General features: G+C 40.9%; 1 protein-coding gene across 4 annotated transcripts in view; it reads left to right on the plus strand.

Moving 5' to 3' along the window:
* The window catches only part of AMMECR1 (AMMECR nuclear protein 1), a 96088-nt gene that overhangs the window by 17956 nt on the left and 54098 nt on the right, over window positions 1-24034 (plus strand). For all 4 annotated transcript variants that reach the window (XR_013184219.1, XR_013184218.1, XM_054641199.2 and 1 more), the window contains exon 2: window positions 7842-8367. Coding sequence is in view for 2 of the 4 variants with exons in the window: in XM_054641199.2 (XP_054497174.1) it covers window positions 7842-8367 (526 nt within the window). In the remaining 2 variants the exon portion in view is untranslated. The remainder of the gene's footprint in view (window positions 1-7841; window positions 8368-24034) is intronic.

A 24034-nucleotide genomic window follows, 5' to 3' on the forward strand; every position in this document is an offset into this window, starting at 1 on the left:
TGTACAGATAGCCCTGAAATATTTCAGTGCCTTAGATCTGACATGCTGTGCTAGGATTCTCAAGAACTGTGTCACAGGGATACTTCCAATCTTGAAATGCTCTTCAGAAATGCTAATCAAAACAAATTAATTATTATTGAGATGCAGTTTCAAGGGAGATGGTAATAAACCCAGAATCTCATTTATAACTGGAGCCTGTAGATCAAAAAACTTATACATTTACTCTAAAATACACAATGAGAGATGGCCCTTTTATTTCACTTGAAGTAACAAGGATATGTTTTTTGGTATTAGGAATGGAAATAATAGTTTCCTCAAATAATATGTATGGTCTTTAAATCAAAATATGTTATTATTGTGCAATCTTTGGCAGTCAGTAGATTATTAGAGTATTAACTATGAAGAAACCACTGAGAAAAACAAACATGCAAATCAAAGCTCAGACACAAGTCTTGATCATCACAGATATTTCCAATGTTAAAAACTGTAACTTCACCTTTTATAATAGTTAGCAGGAAACATAATGAGCAACAATGCTTCCTGAATGCTATGACTTCCTTCACAGTTTAAGAAATAGTATTTATATTTATCTTCTAAAATATGTTTTACTTCATTTAAATAATGATCATGTTAAAAAAGAAAAGGTCTACTTTTACTTGTGTAATGGCAGACTGAGTTATATGGATAATGTGAAAAAGGAATATCGGAATTAGTGAATGAAAGGAAAAGTGCACAAGAGAGGTAACACTTTTGAAGCTTGCATGTTTACCAACTGCTTTTTATTCAAAATTAATGCAATGTGTTTATTTTATACATTAAACAACTATGACAGGAATTATCACCACCAGCAGGCAGCCTGAAGGCCTTTCCCTAGAGTGAGAATACAAATGTGGGAGATAAGAAAAATGGGAAGACATAAAGTTTTGTGGGGATAGCTATTGATCTAGGAAAATATCACTTTCCTTGAAAACAGAGGATAGCTCAGGAGACCTAGAAACTGACAAATCATTCATCAATTTACAAGGGGACCTACCAGTTTAAAAGGCCTGGGTTTGAACTCATCATTCTGTAACAGTGAAATTCTATTTACCTCACTGGAGTAATTTGATTTATACATGTCTGAAAGGAGAACTGACTTTTGTAACAGAAAGAAATGAGAAAATATGTTGGAGAGCGTGAATTCTACAGAAAGGAAGCAATAAAACTAAGGAAAATGTAATGAATAAGTCAGGCACTGAATTCTACCAGTTCCAACAGATCCAATTTTATTCAGAAACTTGCAGAAGTTGGGGTTCAGGACTGCTAGTCCCCTCCATAAAGATACAAGAGTTAGGATTTGGGGCTCATGAGTTGTTCGGCTTTTCCTTGAAAGAAAAGAAGAATTTGCAGGACTGAGTAAGTGAAAGCAGATAGGGGTGAGGAGGAGCCTGAGCCACGCTGGGGCTGCCCTCACGAGGTGCCGGTGAGGAAAGGAACAACTGCAATGACAAGGGCTTTTCCAGAACCCTGCTGGCTTTTTGCCACCGAGGGTAACAGCTGCTCCTAACTAACACTCCATTTACAGCAAGTCTCTTTTAAGACAATATATTTAGTGATTTTAGCAGTTCATAGTGCTGAAGGACCAGCACCTTTATGGCAAAACACTGGCATTTGTCAGTTTTTACTTTGCACAGAAAAAGAGAGAAGTGCAACAAAGTGACATAAGTGGTGATTTTATCAAACCAGTCACAGAAAGGAGGATCAACATATCATTCAGGGTGACAGGTACAGATCAGAAGCACTTGAAGATATAAGGGTGAGTAATTTAGGCATTGAATATAAAAAAGGCTGATACTTCTAGGGAGAAAGGAAAAAAATACAGTTGATAAACAGTAATGTATTACAATAACAAAGATGGAAAAATACTTGAGTGCCCTGCTTGCATATTTTTAGAAGCTGCAATAGTCTACTAATGAACACACTTTCAAAACAATAGCCAAAATGTTACACTAGGAAAAACTAAACCCATCCAATATCAAGTGACTAGATGTTTCCACCTGGAACAGTGGAAGCAGTCCTTGGCCATCTTAAGATTTACAGATTCTTTTATAGAACTGAGAATGATAAAGGGCAGCGAAGGATTTGCTGAGTTTTCACTGCTCACAAAGATTAAAGAAAAAAGTTCTTCAGTCTCTGGAGAAAAGAACAGTATATCTCATTTCTTTGAAAGGAAGAGAGATGTCAGCTTCAATGCTATCTGAACAGTGTAAAATACCAGAGCAAGGGAGCATGAACCTGAGCTAAGAACTGGACATTAGAGGAATGGAGGTGGAATTCCTTAACACCAAAAGCTAGATAACATGTGCAAAAAGATAGCAAAAGCAGCAGCCAGAAGAAATCAAATAATTTCACAAGAAAATTAAATAACACCTGAAAAAGGAAGCTCAACACATTCTCGCATCAAAAGGAAGATGAGAATTTATGCCTGTTGGTTTCCTTACACTGGAGCATTTCCATCATCCTTATCAATTAACATCATTAATAATAAATTAGTATTGTTAACATTCACCTCTTTTCTGAAATTGCTGCTCCTTGCATTAACTAAATTTAAATGAAAGTTTCATATTGGTATTTTTACATGAGAAACAAAATCAAGTGCTGGCCCCTTGGGATGGCTAAAGGAATAAGCAGGCTTGTAATTGTGGAATCCTGATCAGATTTTAATTCTTAGCATACCATCACCATGCATTTTATCTTCCTAATCCACTCATACACTTGAATATTAATGATTATATTTTTCCTAATACATCTCAATTGTTGTGTCCTATTTGACTGTTGCTGAGGTTCATTAGTGGTGTCTGTATAACTGCACTGGATAAACAGACATTGATATTAATAGTTGTAATTAACTTACAACTCTTAAAGCTCTCACTCTTCAGAATTGAGAAATGCTATTAATACAAAAGGTTCTCCACAGCAGTGGCAAACATTTTGTGAAGGAGACTAACTACAAACAGCCATGTCAAAAAATATATCCTAAGGCTTATTATTAATGTATCAGCTAGCATAAATCACTGTAGCTTCACTGACCTCAATGCAGCCACATTGAATTCATATTGAGAATACAGCTACATAAGCTACATCTCCTTTTATCACTGTACAATGGAAAAATACATTGAAAAGGATAGGATATGTTATTAACATAATATTTGAGGAACATTGCAGCTCACAGAATTAGTTGAAAAGAATTCCATTAAAAAGTTACTACTAGTCTCACCTTCCATTTATTACAAGTGCTTTGAACTTTAGGTTTTTAATGAAATAATTTTTCTGACTCCATTGACACACTTAATGCTTTTATCTCTACTTCAGAAACTGTTCAGTCCTAGATTATTTACTTTGACAAATAACATTTTAGAATGCATGGTTATTGTTTGCTTTACTTGTTTGCTTTGGAGGGTTTATTTGGTGGGGTGTTTGTTTGTTTGTTTTGTTGTGGGGTTTTTTAATGCCCAAACTAATGCCCAGTTTTACAGTGCAAGCTCAGATGGTTTAACAGGACCAAACTTTAAATTCACATTGGAGTGAAAAATGCTTGTAAAACAATGTGAATTTTAAAATAATACAGATTGGATTCACAGTACTGTAAAATTATAACAAAATATGACACAGGACCAGGATTCCAGTAAAAAAACATGTGAGGACCTTTTGTCTGCTGGCTGTTATCACATCCGGAGATGATTTTTTGTACAAGATTTTTTAGAAGAAACTTCAATAGGGGTTTGATATATGAAACAATAGCAGGATATGGCCTCTAAATGGTAGGAACAATTGCTGTTCTCAGACATGTGCAAGTTAACTTTCATTAGCTTTGTTAGATTTTGTGCACACTTTCTGGCCTAGATTCAGGGCTGCATCTAATTTCTCCTGGGGACAACTGAGACACTGAGTGTAAGTGAAGAACAGAAACGATTCTGTCTAAGCAGAATATACTGAGGAAAACTCACATGAGCCTCAAGAGTGTGATAGACCAGTTTGGGAATTATGTGAGAAAGTAATACAAGCAAACCCACTTTCTTTCCAGCTACACCCTTGATGCCTCGTAGGCTGCAGAGCAAGGGAAGAGTTGCCTACAGTGGCTCTACAATGGGTGGAAACTCCTCAGGCCAAAGGAATTTTTAGCATGTAAATCTTTCAGTTTAATGGCTGGCCCATCCAAAAAAAGCTCATTAGGATGGGAAGATAGAAAGATAGAATTTAATTTTGGAAGATGTACGTACAGACTTTTCTCTAGAATAGTTACAACTCCATAGACATGCTAGCTGTTTACCTAGTTCAATTTTTGAAGGGATTTTCTTTTTACAGAATTATTTGTAGTATAATATTTTCTTCAGTTCTCAGAAAGTGGAATATTCTGTATTTTGAAAAGAGGACTTTCTGTTTCCCTTTCCTTCATTGTCTGGTCTGACTTTTCTACAGTCACAAGCATAAATGAATTTCCTTCCTATTCAAGGCCATTTATCTTTCCTCAACTGATTTTCTTTCCCTATTATTTAAAATTCAAATATTTCTGTGATTTCTGACAGTTTCCCCATAAATATATGAAATGCTGCTTTAGGCTGCATCTTCTAATTTTTCACCAGCACTGCTTCAGCTGCCCAAAGCCACTAATTCTCAGTTTTGTGTAGCCACTCCAAGAGACCAACACAGATTTTTGTGCAGCCCTCTGATAAACCAGACTGGAGAATTGATTTGGCTGAAAAATAATTGATGGAAATTTAAGGTTTTAACTTGGGTCTTCTGCCTCACATCTGCACAAACAGCTGCATGAACACATCAGAATGGGTGGGGCAGGAAAGAGAACAATTAGCTGAGGTAAAACTGCTTGAACCAACATTACTACTCCTGCAGAAGTGCACATGGAGCCAAACAGCCTAAATGTGCTATTTTAAGTACCCTTTTAAATCCCTCACCTGTTCCAGAGCCTATTAAAAGAATTGATACTAATAAGGCAAGGATTATATCACCTCTGCTTACTGATGGAGCCAAATTTTGGCCCATTGTTTCCTTGATCTGGTTGATTTGTCTTCTAATTAGATTGTAGGAAACATAATGGGGAAACATAGATGATCTTTTGGCCCACTTAACAACAATCTGACTTCTATTACAGTCAGTGCAAATTTTACCTCAGATTCAAAAGCAAGTAGATTGTGTCTGTCAGGATATAGTTTCCCCCAGATACTTATAAATTCTGATTATTTTGTTTAAGAAGGGCAATCCTTCAGAGCAGTGTCAGATCACTGAGAAATATATTTCTGCAAATAATTCTGTGTTTACTATAATAACTTACAGCTCTTTTAATAATATGCTTCACTTTTTAATTAAAACATTAATTTTAATCTGCTACTTGTAACAAGTGACTTTTGTGAAATCACTGCGGCTTTAGACATGAGGTGAGCAATAGGGCTAAACAGCTGTAGTCATAAAGGAGAGCTGCATCACTCCTAAATTGCATTGACCTAATTGCACAACCATTCTCATTCTGTTGGTACTGCTAAAGAGTTTGTTTTTCATCCAGAGTTCACTTGGGACACTTGACTCCATGAGGCACAGCACTGTCATCGACCAACAGGAAAGAATCTGCTAAAGTTAGCAGAGCATAGAAGTACATTCAGGTTTCTTGTAGTAAGAAATGTAAAAGTCTTTGATACTTTACTGAAGCAAAGGACCAATGAAACACATGCTGCTATTAACCAAAGCCATATTATCCAAAGAATAAATGCTCCTTCAAATAGAAATGGAAAATTTCCATTGAGCTATGAAGAACATTTTGTGTGGCTGTAGTTCTCTCTACTTCAAGATATTTGATAATACAATTCTGTCTTCCTGATTCCACTAGTTTCCACAGCTGTGTTTGTATATGTGTTGTTGTCTTTACCTAGACAGTTGGTATGCACTACATGCACTGAGGTAAAATAAGAGCACAACTATAGGCAAATACAGCAGAGAGCATCAGCAGAAGTGGAAAAAGGAAGGTTTTTCTAATGATTAAGTAATATCCTTAGTTTACCCTTTCATTCAGGGACCATTTGCAATACAATACTTAATCAAAAAGTTATCACTATTCATTATCAGTAGTCTTGATATTGCATAAGGATTTCAGTCCTAGCTCTGAGCCTTACAATGAATCTTCCAAATATCTGTCCCAGTGGAGTGAACAATTAATCTTTCAGTCTGAATTGTAAGCTTTTGCAATTACTGAATATTTTTATAAATATTGGTGTTAAATAATATAGTATGTTAAAAAAAAAGAGAAAAAGACAGAATTCAATACCTGGAGAAACTATTTTCCCAAAAGCAACAGAAGGTGTCACTGCTAACTGATTTTAAACAATTGAATCCCTCAGTAGAAAACACTATCTTTGTTTTGAAAGAAACTTGAACATTGTTTGGGAAGGTAATTGGGTTCCCTTCTCATGTATTCGCCAGCTCCTAACATAAACATTACATTTAAAAATGGAAAAGACTGCTTCACACCATCTAATTCTCATTTCTGTTTGCTATTATTCCCTGCAGCTGTTTTACTTCAGGCTATGATTCACAGTCAAAGCAAGAGGAGTTTACCCAGTATTTGGACTGAAACCTCCAAAGGGCCTTTTAACCCATTAGTATAGGAGATCTAGTAATTTCAAAAACATCATTTAAGATGCTGCCAAAATTAATATGAGGATGCTGGAGAAACCATTTCCATCAAGAAATGTAAAATCGAGTCTCCAAATAGTTTGAAACTGAAATCTTTCTGTATATTTCATTTCAGCTTCTGTAAGAGCTGTCTCTCTAAACTTGTGATATTATTTTAACTCTGTGTGGCAGTCCTCACCCCCTTGTCTCCCTTGAACCTGTAGTGTTGCTAGTCTATGTTAAACAGCTGTTACATCCCATGCCGGAGATGGCTGCATAACACTGACGAGTGAGGTGTTATTTTCTAAATATACTTCGAGATTTTTAAGTACTTTATGGCTGTTTGCAAGTCTCTCCATTCAGACACATCTATATGTGAGGCTAACGTAAAACAGTAATATAAAACACATTTCCTCTCCTTAATAAGCTTAATTTTTGGTTTCTGGAGAACAGCAGGAACTCACATCCTTTTTCCTCTGGACTTCCCTTCCCTAGAGGTCCCTCCCGGGCTGCCCGCACCCAGCGCCGTGGTCTCACTGGGTCATGGCTGCTGGCTCTGCAGCTGCGGGCCTGTGCTCCGAGCTGCTATTTACTGGTTGGGAATTGCCAAAGCTGTAATTAAAAAAAGATATATTTTTTATATATCTATCTATATGCCTATAAAGCCCGTGGCTTTTAGCCATCACGATTGCATGCTTAACAGCTGCATCCAAGCACTCTCTCCAGGCTCCCAGCCTGGCGGCTCCAACACAGCCCTCCCCTTCTCTTCCCCAGAGAAAGGCATTTCAGGTCACTTGAATTATTTAGCGGGGTGTTTTTAACCATCTCAAGGGCTTTGCTCCTGCCGTGCGGCGCCTGCAGAGCTCGGGTTTGTGGGTTTATTTTTTTCTTTCTTTTTTTTAGCACGCGAGGTGGAGTTGCTCCACTTCCCTGGCAGAAGGAGGAGATAAAGCGCGGGGGGAAGGCGAGAGGGGCGGCTTGGCGTGTGGAGGGGAGGGGAAAGGCCGCCACACCTGCGGGCCGCGCTGCCCCCTCAGGCCCGGCCCTGGCCGCCGGGGCCGCTCACCGGGTCGCTCTAACGCAGCTCTCTCTGTCTCTTCTTTCCCCCCCCTCCCCCGCCAATCCTCCTCTCCCTCCCGCTCCTCATTCATCCTCCCCTCTCCCGCCCCCTCCCCGTGCAGGCGAAGCGGGCGCGGCAGGAGGCGGAGCGGGCCGCCGCACGTCCCCCGGCCGGCCGGCCGGCCCCCCCGCCATGGGTCGGAAGCGCTGCGTGGGGGGAGACGGCTCCAAGATGGCGGCGGGTTGCTGCGGGGTGAAGAAGCAGAAACTCTCCAGCTCCCCTCCCTCGGGCTCGGCCGGCCCGGGTGGCGGCGGCGGCGGCTCCCACTGCGGCGGGGCGGCGGCGGCGGGGGGCGAGCCGGGGGCGCTGCCCCCGCCGGGGGGCCCCCGCCTGAACGGCATCGGGGGACTGGCGGGGGGCGCCGCCGGCTGCGCCCTGTCCCCGCCGCTGCCGCCCAGCTGCGGCGGGGGCCCCGCCGGCCTCTCCCCGCCGGCCTCCTCGCTGCTCGCCTCCCCCGGCTCCGGCGGGCCCGGCTGCAGGAAGATGGTGGTGTCGGCCGAGATGTGCTGCTTCTGCTTCGATGTGCTTTACTGTCACCTGTACGGATACCAGCCCCCGCGGAGCCCCCGCTTCACCAACGACCCATAGTGAGTATCGGCGCGACCGCCCGCGTGGGCGCCTCGTGCGCGCCCGTCCCGCCCGGCTCCCCCCCGGCCGGGCGCCCTCCCTCACTCCCTCCCCGCCGGCTCCCGCCTCCCGCCCGGCACCTTCCCCGCTGTCGCCGCCCGACCGCTGTCCTCGCCTGGCCCCACGCCTGTCCCCGGGCCCGGCCCGCGGGCGCCCCCGCTCCCCGGGAGCCGCGCTGCCCTCCCGCGCCGGGCTCGCCCCGGGGGGCGCCGCGCTGCCCGCCAGCTCCGTGAGTCCTCCCCGGCCCCTCTTGGCCCGTCGCTCCCGGGGCTCGCTGGTGACATCTCCCCCGTGATCCCTCACACCTCTGGCAGCGCCCTGCTCCGAGCGGCCGCCTTTGTGGCAGGCTCCGCGGCCACCTCCGGCCGCCGCGCTCCGTGGGCAGTGCCCTCTCCCCGCTCGTGGGCTGTGTTCAGCAGTCCCCGAGTAGCTCCCTCCTCGCTCAGTTTCACCAGTAGTCCTTACTGGGACCCCTTCACTAGGCAGCCTCTCGCTGTCCGTGTGTTCGGCATGAGGGCGGGCCTCTCCTTCACCAGTGCTGGATGGTGAGTACCTAGTGTAAGAGCCCTGTGTGCGAGTCCCGGATTTGTGAACACTGGTGTACCTGTACATTCCCTGTGCCAGGCACTTGTAACGCTACTTTGGTCTCATATCGTTCAGAGTCCTTGCTTTGTAATGACTCCTGAAGATCACCCAGTGTTAGACATCCCGAGTCCCTGAGTAATCCACCACATCAAATTCCCAGAGTTTTGAAAAGATCACATAAACACCTGTTACTCCCATCCTCCCTCTGCCTCCCAAGCTTCCTTGCAAGAGTGTCCAACAAGGGCCTGTTTTATTCCCATCCCTGGCCACTCTTGTTCAGTGTTTGTCTTGAACCCTGTGCCACACTGCCTTCAGAAGTGACCTGCCAGGACCGTCTTGCCCAGCATGTCAGCACCTGCAGCCTGCCTGTGCTGGGGAGCCGGGCATGCTGCTGCAGATAAGCTCAGACACTTCAGGGAGTAACTTCTCTCTGACAGGAAGTTCCTTCCTCTCAGCCGGGATGAGTTACCGAGTTGCTGCATGATCCAAGTCTGTTTGATTGCAGAGTTAACATAAGGGGTTGTTGAAATTGAGTTTCCGCTGTTTTACTTTGCTTTTAAATGAAATGGAGCTCATGTGGTGAGTTTCCAAGCTCCAGCTGAGACTCGACTGTGTTGGTCCACCTGAGTGCATGTCACTTTTTTCCTCTTATGTATAGCATGACTATCAAGTTCGTGAGAACCTGTGCTTTCTCAGTACTTAATGAGTACAGATTTTCTGTGTATGTCCTGGACCCTCGTGCACCTTCACCAGTGCAAACAGTTATTGTGCAGTCTGTGTTTCATTAATGAGATGTAGTGTATGCTTCTTGGTGTTTAAAAATGTAATGTATTGATAATCTTATTTGTAGTCCTTGCTGTTCTAACACCCAGGATCTATACATCTCTTGCATACTTTCAGCTGCTGTCATGACAACCCAGCTCTGTGGATTCCTACTTAACCTGCCACCCCAGCAAGTCTTCCCTATATGCTCTTCATAACTCCTATGTGATTTCATCAGAGTACCAATAATGAAAGGAGGGCAGGGAGACTCCACTGTGAGTTTCTTTACCCAGGTCTTTTGCAAATCCATGTCTGTCCTTTTGTAGATACCAACTGTTCAGCAACTGCTGCTCTCAGTAGCCATTTTGCTGTGCATTGTCCTGTGTCTGTTCTCCATCCCAGACCACTATAGGTTGCAACATGAGCTTTGTGCCGTTTCACTTTTTCATTGCTGTGAGAGAGTTGAATTTTTTCTGTCTCTGTAACAATATTACATTGGTGTTATGGTTTTTTTATCTGTGTTGTAGAATGATTTGTTGAACAGATTAGTTCTACTGTTTGTTTTATTACTGGAGGAAACTGAGGCAGGGGTGAAGATTTCAGCACTGTTTTCCAGTAAGCACTTTGATTCTTCTTAGTAAGCAGTAAATCAATTTACTTTTTTCCTCCTGCTTCTTACTTTAAACACAACACAATTGCAAACTAAGTAAAATTATGTAATTTTTTCTGAAATTCATATGTGTTCTTCAGATTTAGTTGCTAGACCTGGTGAAAAGTTGCTGCATCAACTTCTGAACTTTTAGACTTCAGAAAGTGGCACTGTCATTAAAATTAGTAATGTAATTTCTGTTTATTCCCATGCTTGTGCCAGCATGCATGGTTGTATAGATCAGGAAATGATCTAACAATAATTTTATATTTTTCCCCAATTGGTTACAGAGTTTGGTTCTCTCTGGATCATTGCATGGCTTCACAAACATTTGTGTCTGCACAATTGTGAGGTGGGAATAAGCAGACAGATGGCAGAACTGCTGCTTTCAGCAGCCTTGTGAGCTGATTATGTTTGTGCAGTTGGGGATGCAACTTTGAAAAAGTTGTTCAGTATTACACGTAAAATTATAGGTCGGTGAATAAATTGCTCTTGCTAAGTGTTCAGAGGCAGCATGATTTCTAGCATTCACAAGATTTGCAGGCAGTCTTAGTGATAACTGGGTAACTCACAAAGATTAGATGTTGGCTTTGAAGCTGGGCTTCATCCTGTACAGCAAAAGAATCCTGAATGAGAACTGGTGTTTTTCAGTGAATGTGTATTGCAGCTTTCTGCCTCAAATTCATTTGGAGGCTTTGTCTATGGAATGAAATATGTGGTCAAAGAGCAGTGGCCTAAAATAAGGGTTTGTATGTAAATTATAGAGATATTTTTTAAAGTCATGTTAATTACAGGGAGGATGAAAGACCTGTGAGCAGGTATCCTCACACAAACATGACTCATATTCCTTGCAGGTCTTTGAACAATGAAACTGGGCATGATCAAAGAAAAGCAGGTGGTTGAATCACTTGGACAAGGGGTTCTGGCATGGTGTCTTTAGAGCAAAACCTGCTTGTGACACCTCTGGATTTTTCTGACTTTCTGATGCCAAGATGAGGACAGCATCAGGACAGCAAATTCAAGGCAGTAGGAATGAGTTGAAAAGTTTTGAAAGGGTGTGGGTTTTGAACTCCAGGGCAGGCCATACATGGATGAAACAGTTGGCATTTTCCTATCTCTGGAGTTCCTAAAGCACAGAGAATAGGGTGTGGAGGGTATTGCTGGGGAGGTGTTGGGTTGGAGGGGTGGTGACTCATGGAGTTAAAAGAAGATAGCTGAAGACGTTGAATATCTCCAGCAGTGTTTTGTTGAGAATAGGCTGAGCAAGTTCTTTCTGCCATAGCTTCCTCTCCTCTTGTAGCCTCCATGGATCTGTTAACATTTTATTTTGTCTCTCTTAGTTGAAGAACTTTCTCATAACTTTAATTTCACTTCACTTTTGGTTGCGCTCTAAGCCACCCTTGCCCTTCTTCACAGGATATGTCCTGCAGGGCCTGTGCCTTCCTTCCACCAATGTGATGGCTCTCACACTACAGGTTCAGAAGGCATGTAGAAATTATCATGGCAGTGTGAACACTGATACAAAATTTGAAAATTGCTGACCCAGACAAAATTGTCTCTAGGACAAAGTGTTGTTTAGACGCTGATTTTGAGACTCCGTTTCATGAGTAAAATTACAGAACACTGAACTTGTCCATAGAAATGAATTGTAAGGGGATGCAGGAAGAATTGTAAAAGCATTTTAACCCACTCATTTATGGAGAATGAAAACTGAGTAGCCTTTTTTACCTTTCTGACAAGTAACTTCAATCCCTTTTGCTTTTCTGGTTTGGTCTCGTGCAATACACAGGATGGGCCATTATGATTAGTGGAAACAATACCATGTCCTGCCTTCTGTTGTGAAAGTGGAAAGGAGGTGTCTACCAGTGTGAAGGTGCTCAAGGTTTACACTATTGCTCACTGCTGCTTTCCTTCTAGTAGGAAAATGTTTGAGTGGAAGTGCAAGAAGGTTGTGACAAGAGAGGGAGGATAGGTGTGTGAAGAGTTGTTCAGTTGAAGCTGTGCTGTGGGGAGTGAGGAGGACTTTTTTCTTAGAATCTCACATCTCTGGTCCCTGTAATGATTTCCCTTGGCACACAGAAATAATCTTTCTGAGTTTTTGTCCTGCACAGTGTCTGCTTCAAGCTCTTCATCTTGCCTACTTATTTTAATATCAACATCTTTGTGTGGAAGACATTGTCTGGCAGCCCATCAGGTTAACTCTTTTGTCAGTTGTTTGTTTGCTTTTTGTAGTCCCTTCTTGAAGGTTTTGGCTAGTGAGCAGGATTATTTTAGCAGTGACCACCTGTACTTGACACAATGTGTAAGGGGAATCATTTGTTCTGCCCCTGTCATCTGGTACTTGGTAACCAAGAACACAAGTTTGCACCTGGAATGAGAGCTGGGGCCTGTGCCCTGCTTCCCACCTGTCTGAAGAGCTCTTTGGAAATTGTATTCAAGTACAGCCCCAAAGCTGATTTTCTTGCAGTGTTTGCTGTCCAATGCTTTCTAGTAAGGCATTGAAGAGAGATGAGACTTGTCTCTAGGTGTGTACATATGCACACATATGTGTGAATAAAAATGTTATTGCTTGCAGTTGATAGGATTTCATGCTTTTCTCAATTTCTTGTTTCTTGGCTGCAGCCTGACCTCCAGCTTTAGTCTCTACAACTTACTGTTATGTTGGAACATTGCACTTAACTCCTTGCTTGCTTTGGTATATGCTTCTTTACAGGCTTTTTTTTTGAAACTTAGTCTGGAAACGTAGAATTTCATATTGTCTTAAAAAACCCAGCAGTGTTCTTTCTCTGCAATCCCTACACAGAGTTGAGCTGTACCTATTGTCATTACTGCTCTTGATGCCAGGAATATGAAATTTTGTTGTTTCTCTGCAGGACTTGGTTGTATGGCAGTGGAGACTTACACTGTTTTGTGGCAGACTCAGTAATAATTTCTATTTATTGTTACATTCCAATATTACACAACAGCTATAATGATTGTTTGGTCATGGCCAAAGATCAACAAGGAAACACACAGGGAAATGTTCTTTCACATCTGTGTGTCTGTCTGACTTCATTCTGGTTTTCATGTGCATGTCATGTGGATTTGTATAAGGTTCAGTATTTTCTTCTGAATTAATGGGGTGTATTGGTCATTACTGTTGAATGTTAAATGTTGGAATATGAAGTAGTGGTTCTTTCAGAGTGGCATTCTGTGGTAGATGCTTTGAAAATGTAGTACAGTAGAGAATGTGTATTTTGGCTGGCATTGGCAGTGCTCAGCAGGGAATTCCCAGCATATTTGAAAGCAGATCTGGTGAATGCATCTTGGTGCAGCAGAGGGGCAGAAGGGATAAGGTTGCATGGCTTCAAAAAGAAGTTGCCTTTGCCAGTAGGTTCATCCTCTGATATGATTGGAGAACTGAGAAAATAATGCGGTGATAAACTCCAAATTAGGTTATCTGTAATTGGAGGACTTTTTCCTTCATAAGGTCCCTTTAGTGAGCTGTTCTTACATGCAGATGAGATAGTTTCTATTAATACAGGAAATCAAATCATTGGCTGTCTTAAGGATAGACCCTGGTTCTGTTTCTTTAGCTAAAAGCAGTCACCACAAAGTCATTCTAAGTGCTCTCATTCTCTGCAGTACTAGTTCTGTGGAAGTTAATTTTCTCATACTCCTTTTAGGGTGAAGAGGAGTCAGCAACAACCTCTCCTTGTGACATCAGTCTGGTCATTCATTTTTATTGCCTCCTTTGGTTTAGTTACATTCATATTGTTTGTCATACTTTCTTTATTCAATTTAGTGCTTTATGTTCCCGCTAAAGATTTTCATGGATATTCAAATTTTAACATTGCTTTTGACATTTAAACTCTCTGACTGTCAGAAAAATGTATTTTGTGTCTAGATTTGGTTTACTTCACACATCTAACTGAAGTATTTTTTTGCTAGAAATTGTTGAAACATTAATGATTTAGGAATGCAGGTATTTATTTGGAGCTGCTGAAAGAGTATGCAGTTCTGCCTTCTCTTCTGTTGTGAGTTAAATATAATAATAATGTTATCTAGCACTAAATGGTAAACCAATAGAAATTTAATGTTGGCACTTTTTGGTTGCTGACAGTTAAGAGATAACCAGAAAATAAAAGTTAGGACCCCTGGGCTAGCTCATTTTGCTTAGTTTACAGATCTAGACTGTGACCAGTTAATGAATGAAATGTAGTCTTTAGTTTTTTGTTCTCTCAAAACTCATGCCATAATTAATGGAGCAAGCTCAGTATGTTAAGCTATCTGTTTTTGCATTAAGTAAGTGTTTACAGTTAAGTGCAGGTTTTCTGTAGCATCAAATTATTGTCTTCAGAAATAGAAGTGTTAGTTGTTTGATACATGCCATATAGTGGTGGTTTGTGGCAAGAGTCTCCATGGAAGGCAGGAAGTATGTAAATTATTTTAAAATAATAGTAGACTCACCAGAGTTTGGCCAATGCAGAAACTGTTGCTAGGCTGGAGGCCAAAACAAGTCCAGTCAGGCCCTGACCCTCATTAGCAAAGCATTATGAAAATGCTTGACTTTTTTTATGATGTTTATGCTCCTAAGGAATGGGTTATTAAGATTGGTACTCAGCTTAGCATTGCAAAGTTTGCATTTAAATAACAAGATGGGGCAGTTCTACTGTGGTTAATTGACAAATTCTCAGAAACATGTCCTTGATGACAAAGCATGCTGGGATCTCCAATGGAGTATGGCTGTTGAGCTGGTCCTAGTGCTGCATTTCTCACTGTGTGATAGTACTGTGGTATATGCTGACTGACCAAAAGCTGGGCAGTTTATCAGTCCAGCCCTATAAACAAGTCAGCATCTTTCCTGGACTACTTGTATGACCTTCTAAAAAGCCCTTCATTTACATGACTGGGGTGTTGGCTAAAGCAATCAATGTAAAGAGCTTCATTTCTGAAGGCACACCTTCCTGTTCCATTAGTCAGAAACATATTTACTGAGTTTGTTTTGTTTTGTTTTTTTTTTTTTTTCGCATCTGTGTCATCCTTTCACAACTGGTGTCCCCTAACAGACTGCACCTCTCTGTCCATGCCTTACAGGATATGCCTGAAGTTTTTGTAGTCTGACTGGGCTTTGATAACTTCCTGGAAGGCAGTGCTTGTTGTGAGTACATGGATATTGCTTTGCCACACTAAGGACTTGCAGCCAGGGTTATTCAAGTGCTAATTTCATGAGAATGACATCTTACGGAATGCAGAACAGCTCCATGGAGTTGTAGCAAGGTCACTGGGACAGCAGCCATATCAAGATCTGTATGTCTTCCCAGAGCACTCTTGTGTTACAAAGATGGAGTTCTCACAATCCTTAATGGTATATAAAATCTCACTTCATGTTTTTCTTTCCATTGGCTTGAAATCTGTGGCACCTTTGGCAAAGTTGAACCTAGGGCTGCAGTGGTTGTAATATATGTGCCATAGACATACTCCTGTAATTTATCTTTTGCCCCTCTGCCACCAAAGATGTCTCCTCTCCAGGTTTTGTTGGCACACCATGGGTTCTAGCATCTGGGAGGCTGTCTGCTTTATTTACTGGTTGGTACTTGGGGGCCATGTTTGAGACAGAAGAGAGAGGAAGAGAAGGATCCTTGTCATAAGTTTTTATCTTTAGCATCAGTAATGCTTCTGCTTTATCTTTTCTGAAAGTTAAAACACTTTCCCTGTTCTCCATATGGTGCTCTGTACAGAGATAAGACTTCTATGGGTGAAGCTCAAGAATTCATGAGTTTTAGCTGTATTATTAAGGTATAAAAAAGTGTGTGATTCTCCACTGGTGGACAGCAGTGTGGGCCTGTGTAAATCTGGTTGCTTCCAGCCCCTTTTTCTAGGTGACTGTAAGAATAGAAGTGTTGGGTGCCACACTATTTTCCTTACTCAGTAAGTGAGCACAAGGGTAAGTTCAGCTGACGAGGAATGGCAAGTTTGCAAGGTTCTTCTTTTCTGTATAAATAAACTTGCTGAAAGATTGACTTTTGGGAAAGATGATGTTCTAGGCAGAGGTCCCTTGTAAGGACCTTTATGAGGAAGAAAAAACATTTTTTTGTAGTCTTCAGTACTTTGACTGCCACATTAAGTAGGCAAAGGAAGTGCTGCACTAATCTCTTAAGTAGTGTTTCTGCAGAGAGAGTGCTGGGGGCTGAGCATGTGGTTGAAAAACCTACGGACAAGGTGCAGTGAGGAAAAAAGCCTCTTCAAAGAGTGCTGCAGTGCCTGAAGGGAAGTGATTAACTGCACTTGAAGCATCTAGTAAGCATGAGGGGAGCAAAACTCCAGCAAGCCACTGGCACAAATTAAAAACTGCCAGCCAAGCAGTAGAAGGCAAATTCTTTTGGTACAGTGTTACAAGCAGTTATCCAAACTCTGAAGAACCAAATGGTAATGGAGTATTAAAACTGATCCCTAATTAAGATGCTGATAGAATGCAAAGTTGTAGTAATGAGGCTCACTCTTCCTTAAGAAATAGGAGCAGGATTCTGGCTCTGATTCAGCTCAACTAAAATTGAAAAATAAACAGGTAGAGAAGAGGCAGGCAGCAGAAATCTCATATGGGATATTTCCTGCCATAGTACCTGGATTACTCTAAAATACTGGGACTAAAATTTGAGAGAATATATGATTGGGGCTATTCATTGGGAAGGAACACTGGATAAACTCAAGCATTAAAAATGAAGTGTTATAAAGGACAAGTGGAACACAAATTGCCTTTTTCTTAATTCACAGGAAAAAGGTTCAAGTGAAACAAGTATTCCTGTGTACGTTTAACCACTGTGGTCTCTTTTCACCTCAAGGTTGAATTATTGCAGTTTTCTGTGCTTGGACAGCTTGAGCTTTTAAGGTAGTAAATTTAAGCCACTGCAAAAAGTAGCTTCCAGCAGTACCTCTTTTTGGGAGAATATGAAATCTGTGCTTCAGGTTGTTTGGTGCCAGCTACTTCTTTTTTTTTTTCCCCTTCCTTTTTTTCCTTTTGCACGATTTCAAGGTGTTAAGTTCCTTCACATATGTAATGTAAATGTCTTGGAATAACCTGCTCAAAGACTACCTACTACCCTTTGCCATCCTGCTAATTTAAGTATGCTTTCTTCTTTTTTAAATGTGTTGAGGTGCTCAGCAGCAGCAGGTTATCCTGAGCTGAAATAGTTACACTAGATCTGGTAGATGAAGATAGAGGAACGTGATGAACACTGCTGCTGCTACAATGTGAGATATTACTCTTTCACTGACCAGTGGTCATATAAATGTATGGATGACATACACATCCAATAGTTAGGCAAAAGAAGCATTATACACTTTCTTGGTTGTCATTTTATGTAGAATGTTTAATGGAAATTGCTCTGGAGGAGAAAACTAGGCCAGTTCAGAGTGGTCTCTGACATCTTGGCACTAAATTTTAGAGGGTTGGAGATGCCAGAAATTTCTTGGAAGAGGCCATTGCAGAGAGATCAGTAATGTTCAGATGGTTCCACTGGTAAGACCTCTACTTGTTTTCAAGTGATTGGATAAGTCAAAAGAAGAAAGAGAGAATCTTACATAAAAACACTGTTGGACCTCTGAGTGTTTTTGGGGCTTTGCAGGTTCTGTCCAACTTCTCTGTATCCAAGTTATTAGAGCAGGCAAGTGGGACTTAAGGATGAATCACTGCAGTGGTGTTTGGAAGGGTTGTGTTTTGTTCCTGGCCTTGTGATTATGGTGGGCAAACCTGAATGAGGTCTTCAATCACTCTACCTTGTGTTCTTGATGTAAAAAATAAGGCACCTCAACCTACTTTTCTTTGTCAAGTTAGTATAGAGGGAAATTGGCTGTTATTGCAATTGTTCTTTCCCTTGACTGGATTATCCTGCCAAGAAGCTCTCCAGACTCGGCTCAGGATATTTTTGCCTAAATTGGCAACTTGGAGACATGCACTTTTTTTTCCTTTTTTTCCTTCTTTTCCTTTTTTTAAACTGTAATCGACTATATCTGAAATGAATCACAGTTGTATTCATGTTAGCTTGACTCCTTTAAAGGCTATTCTTGCTTCTCAAATAAGCCACAGAATTTGGAAAGATTTTTTTTCAGACTAGTTTTTTCATTTGGGGTTCTCAGAGTCACAGTATCCTCCTTCACAGTTTAGAGTACTGTTCAGTGAATCCTTTTCCTGAGAATAGTTCAGACAGTTTTAAGTCTGTGAATACAAGCTGAAGACAAGACTAAAAATCATACTGCAATCTTGTGTTCTGTTCAAGTTGCATGAACACCATTGTTTTATGGACATTTTGGAACTGTGAAGAAGGAAGGTATGATTACACATTCCATGCCTGCTAGAGCCACTAAATGTTGGAAGTGGAGATGAGCAGAAAGAAAAGGTAGGGTGGCAAGGAAGTACAAGCAGTGACTGTATAATGATACTTCCCTAAATATTTTTCTAGTCTTCAGGAACTAGTGGTTTGGGACATTTGGAGCCAGAAGTGATGTCTTTCACCAGTAAGTCTCCCTAACACCCCACCCACCCAACTAGCAATGAGTAGATTATAAATGAAGTTTTATGGAGGTGAAGTTGGAAGAAAGATGAGGCTGTTTTGCAGGAATGGTTGAAGTACTTCAGGGACTATACTGTTAGAAATGGAATGAAAATCAGCGTTTTTTAGAACAATGCCATATACTTCAGGAGTACAGAAAAACTGATTCTGTGAGTTACGATTTTTTTTCCTCTCCCTAATGATTTTCTGGTATTACCAGTTGACTATCAGATTGCTTAGCTTTCATTATGCTATAGATATATATAAAGGGCACTTGGCTATTTTAAAGAGTAATTATAAGTAAGAATAGAAAGAGTAATTATAAGTAAGAATAGAAAAGTATTAAATACAGTTTTAAAAGGGAGTGGCTGAGAATTTACTTGTAAAAGTTTATGGTTCTGCTGCTCTCAGGAGAAAGACATCTTGTGTTTGCAAAGCAGGGCAGCCAGAGTGCTTGAAAGTATGAAATGAGTTTGCAAAGGAAGATGAGAAGGGCTGGGCTGCTTTAAAGGATCAGAACAATGACTAAAATATACAAAATTTGATTGAGGGGAGGTGTGTATGTATATGTGTGTATACATACTGGTCTGTCCATATATATATATATATCTTTGTGAGTGCATATATATGTGTGTATAGGAAGAGAAAGACAAAGCAACACAAATTAACTCTTTAAACCAAGTGCCAGTACTGTTAGAAGAACAAAAGGTTATTAAAAGACTGTGAATTCATTTTAGATTTAGTGTGTAAGGTTTCCACTTTCTGGAGTAATGTGGCATTATTGTAACCACTAATAGGATTACAGGAGGGAAGCAATCCAAATACTTTAGATAGATCTTGATTACTTTATGATAAGATACATGTGACACATTGCCTTCAGTAGTAAGCTTACTAGATTGGATAGTTTAAAAGGTCCCTCTGAGTTCATTGGAGTAGATTTGGGCTTTAGGCATCAGTGTGGCATTTTACCTTCTCATGGGTCCCCCATGGAAGGGGATGGAGAGATGGCATTAAATCCTGCTCCTTGGTTGTTTCTGCTTTGGTAATATGTTCTAGATTGAGAAATCTTCTGGTGATTAAGTTTTCAATAATGAAGACAGAAATTTTGCCATTGAAAGTCTCAAGTTATCAAGATAACATGACAAAGCTTGTGTTCTCGATATTATCTAGTTGTCTTTATTACTTGCCTGAAAATTCCTCTTTTGTTTTTTTTAATTGACACTGGCAATGATTGCCAAGTTGTTTATGTCCTCATGGGCAGACATGGTAGTTGGTAATGATCCACTGATAGACCTGACATGAAGTTAAGTGCTGTCACCATTGAATTCTGTATCGGAATATGGGGATAAGTCACAGTTTTAAACTGTGGCACTGATGCTTTTCTTGTATAAGAAAGATTGGTTTTGGAGAATAGTGATGATAGATGAAGTTTATTTAATCTCTGAGGACTGTTAGATGAACTGTCTTTAGGCAGCTTCTGATAGAATTAGTTTTTGAGCAGATTACATGTTTCACTGAGTTCAGAGAGGCCCAAGTTGGTGCTCTCTGACCTGGTTGGGTCTAGCACCATTACTAACTTACTTAATGGGGGTTGTTCTCTAATAAATTGTTTTGCTTTGACAGAGAAACTTTTACCTTTCTTTCCAACCTGCTTTTGTTTTGAGTAAGAGTTATGATTTTCTTGAGGTGGAGATGAATAGAAGCAAACATTGGTCAATAACAGAGCTCTGTGGAGGTAATGAATTTGGAGACTGTTGTGTGTATAAATAATTTTTCACTGAATTGGAACTGAACTATAACTCTACTATTGTTCATGTTGAACAGGGAATGGGGTATTGGTTTTCTGAACACAGTATCTTTGCTCTTAATAAGAGTGGTTGCCAAAATAAAACTCAAGGAAAGGATTCAAATGGCAAACAAAGTATATGTTAAGTAGTAATGTTTTTTGGAGTAGTGATACTGGAGACTTTATTGCTTAACTTCAGCCACCTAATAAAATGGATTTTTATTTGCACACCATTTCATGGCAGCCAAGAAATGGAGCAGTGTAGGAGCACAGTTTCTGTGACAGGGAATAACAGGGAACTGAACAGACAGGCTCACCCTGAGGTGTCAGGGAACGTTGTGGCCTCCATGTTACGTTGAAATGTCAGAAGACTTCAAGTTGATAATTTTGAAACTGTGGTATGTGAAGGACTTTTAAATCAAAGCTGCAATTTGGTGGGTTGGTGGGTTGTTTGTGTGGCTTTTTTTTTTTTTTTAACCAAGACAGCAGGCCAATAAAGTGCTATAGTAGGTGATCATTGCTTCTAGAGCTGGTAACATGGCTGTTTATCAAGTGTTTCTATATTATCATCCTGCTGTTCCTCCTTATCTCAGTTTAGGTTTCCCCCATCAGCTGAAGTATGCCCACTGCTGCTTGTGTTTCAGGCTTGGATGCAGTTGAGGGAGTGGCAGCCTCTGTGGGGCTAAAACTGGAAATGATGATCAGAGGAAGTCTGACCTCACACCATGAGGTGGAACATGGCACTGCCTCATGTGTGGTGTGGCACAGAGCTGAGTGCTCTTCATGAGGTGCATGCTGTGCAGTGGCTGTATCTGAGCAAAGTCCAGTGTGGAAATCCATGCTTTAGTTTTCAGTAAACCTTGCTGATCACAGTGTAGACCCACCTTCCCCAGGTTACTGAAGGAAAAATTGGTGCCAAATCTGAGGTTGCAGCCTGAGGTCAGGGAGCAAGGTGCCACAATAGTGGAATTATTCTGCCTTGGAAGAGGTGAAAATTGGAGATCTGGCACTGTGAAGCATTGCAGTGAGAAATCCAAAAAGGAGCAATTTGGACCTCTCTGTTGTTTTCAAGGGATTTATAGTGTTTTTCATAGACCTTTAAAAGCTATCTATCCTTACCTGTGTTGGTTCCAAAAAAAAAAAAAAAAAGGCAGTAGGGTGGTTGAATGTTTAGGATTTTTGGAGTAAATATAAATCTTCAGTGGTTTGACCTTTAGAAACTTCATTGATTAGCCAATATACAGATTTAATAACAACAAAATAATACTTATCTTTAGATCAGTGATTTGGTCTGCAGCTGTTTTATTTTAGCTAATTCCTAGAATGATTGAATCATGGTTGTACGGGATCTGCTCATAGGTGGTGAGTTGGTCTGGGGCTTTTTGGTAGTATACCAAATACTTGTTTTTAACAAAACTAGAAAATTTATATTTTCTAGAAAATTTATACTAGAAATTAAACACTACACATTTTTGTGCCATAGTTGTAGGATAAAGTGTTTTCAGAGAACTCCAAGTACTAATTTTGAAAGTCTATATATATACTTTGCTGGTGTGCAGTGTAGTTGTATTTTGTGTTAGCTTTAGAAATGTGTCATTTTCAAGGTTAGTTTTGAAGATGTCATTAGCTTTCTGCTTTCAAAAAATGCCTGGTGAACAAAACCAAAACATGAACACTCAGATTTTGATGCGTCAAAATTAAAATGCACTCTGGTTATTTTCCAGAGTTTTCAGTCTGATAGGATGATTTTTAACATTCAGCTTTGACATTTGAAGGGATCTCACGGAAGGTTTCTCTACATAGTTATGAGAGACTATTTCCATCTCATGCAGTGTTTGAGAGAGTATTTAATTTTAGAAAGAAGTGTTTAAGCTTTGTTGTGGAAACATTGTAGTGGCTTTGAGATTAATTCTGAGTCTTTCAGAATTTTATTTTTTTTTAGTCCTGTTAGTGTTGAATAGCTGACTATCTCATACAGTGTATTTGTGTCCTGCAAGCCACTTGAATGACATTACAGAACTGGAGTGCAGTTTCCCAATCTGACTTCACTTGCATACCAAGACTACTGCAGGCATAATTAATGCTCTGACTAAAGTTTGCTAGTTTGGGGAAGTAATGTGGGTTAAATGCAGCCTTTGAATGAGACTCCATGTCCAGGGCAAACAAAACATCCTCATACATGTGCCCCACACCCTCCCTTGAGCTACTTGCATTGATCATGCTGGCTCTGCTGTTTCTGCTTGATAAGTCAGCAGTGGATACTCTGCTGCTTTTTGCTAGGTTATTTTTTTGCTGAGTTTTAAGACTTTTTTGCTGAGTCTTTTAGCATGCTAAATGCCAGAGCTGGCTTAAGGGATAGGATCTTCCCATGTGGTCTGGGGAAAGATGGGACCCTTGCAACCAGCCAGTATTAATTTTAGGCTGACAAGAACTGTAGCTCCAGTTGTTTTAATTTGGATTTGTCTTCTGCTCTGAGAATGTAAATGCTCTCCTGGTTGACACTGTAAGCCCACTGCTGTACCCAGCAGTGCTAAAGATTACAGTGAAAGGAATTTTTTTTTTTTTTTTGTGGACTCATTTCAATGACTTTTCCCAGCTTTTGGCACATTGAGCAGGTAGGTTGGTGCCTGCAAGTACATCCAGAAGCTGTGGAAGAAAAAACAATCACATAACAGATTTCCTTTTGTGATTCTTCTGTTGACAGCAGTGCCAGTTGTCTGCCCTACATCTAATTCCCCAGTCATCAGAACAAAGCTTACAGGCTAGAAAATAAGACTAAACAGGGATTTTTTTTTCCCCTTGTTGAGTTCATCTGGGTACATCATAGTGCTTTTATGTACACAGTTGCAAACATTGCAATGTACAGCAAACCTTTGGATAGTGATTTTAAGATGGTGAAGGAGCCTGCAATATGTAGCAGAACCATGTGCAGGCTGTCACAGAAAGTCCTGAGCCCATTTTGGGTGGCTGAGGATTCCATTTACAAGTAGATTTATTTTCCAAATAGTCCTGTTGGATTGCTTCCACAAGGCTGTCTGGTGTTTAGCCCAGTAACTCAGTGGATCCAACAGCTGGGTGCTCTAATTCAGAAGGATGGCACCAGCATGGGGGAGAAGTATTGTGGCCTTGGTAGGATTTTCTCTCAGAGAAGCTGTGTGTACTCTTTCCAGCAGACTGGTTGTCTGTGCTCAGTGATCTGATCTGCTGCTACTTTGCAGGGATGGAAATTGTGTTTGATTTTCTGTAGTGTCAGTCCCTTTAGAGTCTTTAGTGTGCTCTGGAATTACACTGGCAACCTGTTGCCCAGCAGTTCCTCA

The sequence above is a fragment of the Agelaius phoeniceus genome, chromosome 14 (genome assembly GCF_051311805.1).
Source record: "Agelaius phoeniceus isolate bAgePho1 chromosome 14, bAgePho1.hap1, whole genome shotgun sequence".
Lineage (NCBI taxonomy): Eukaryota > Metazoa > Chordata > Aves > Passeriformes > Icteridae > Agelaius > Agelaius phoeniceus.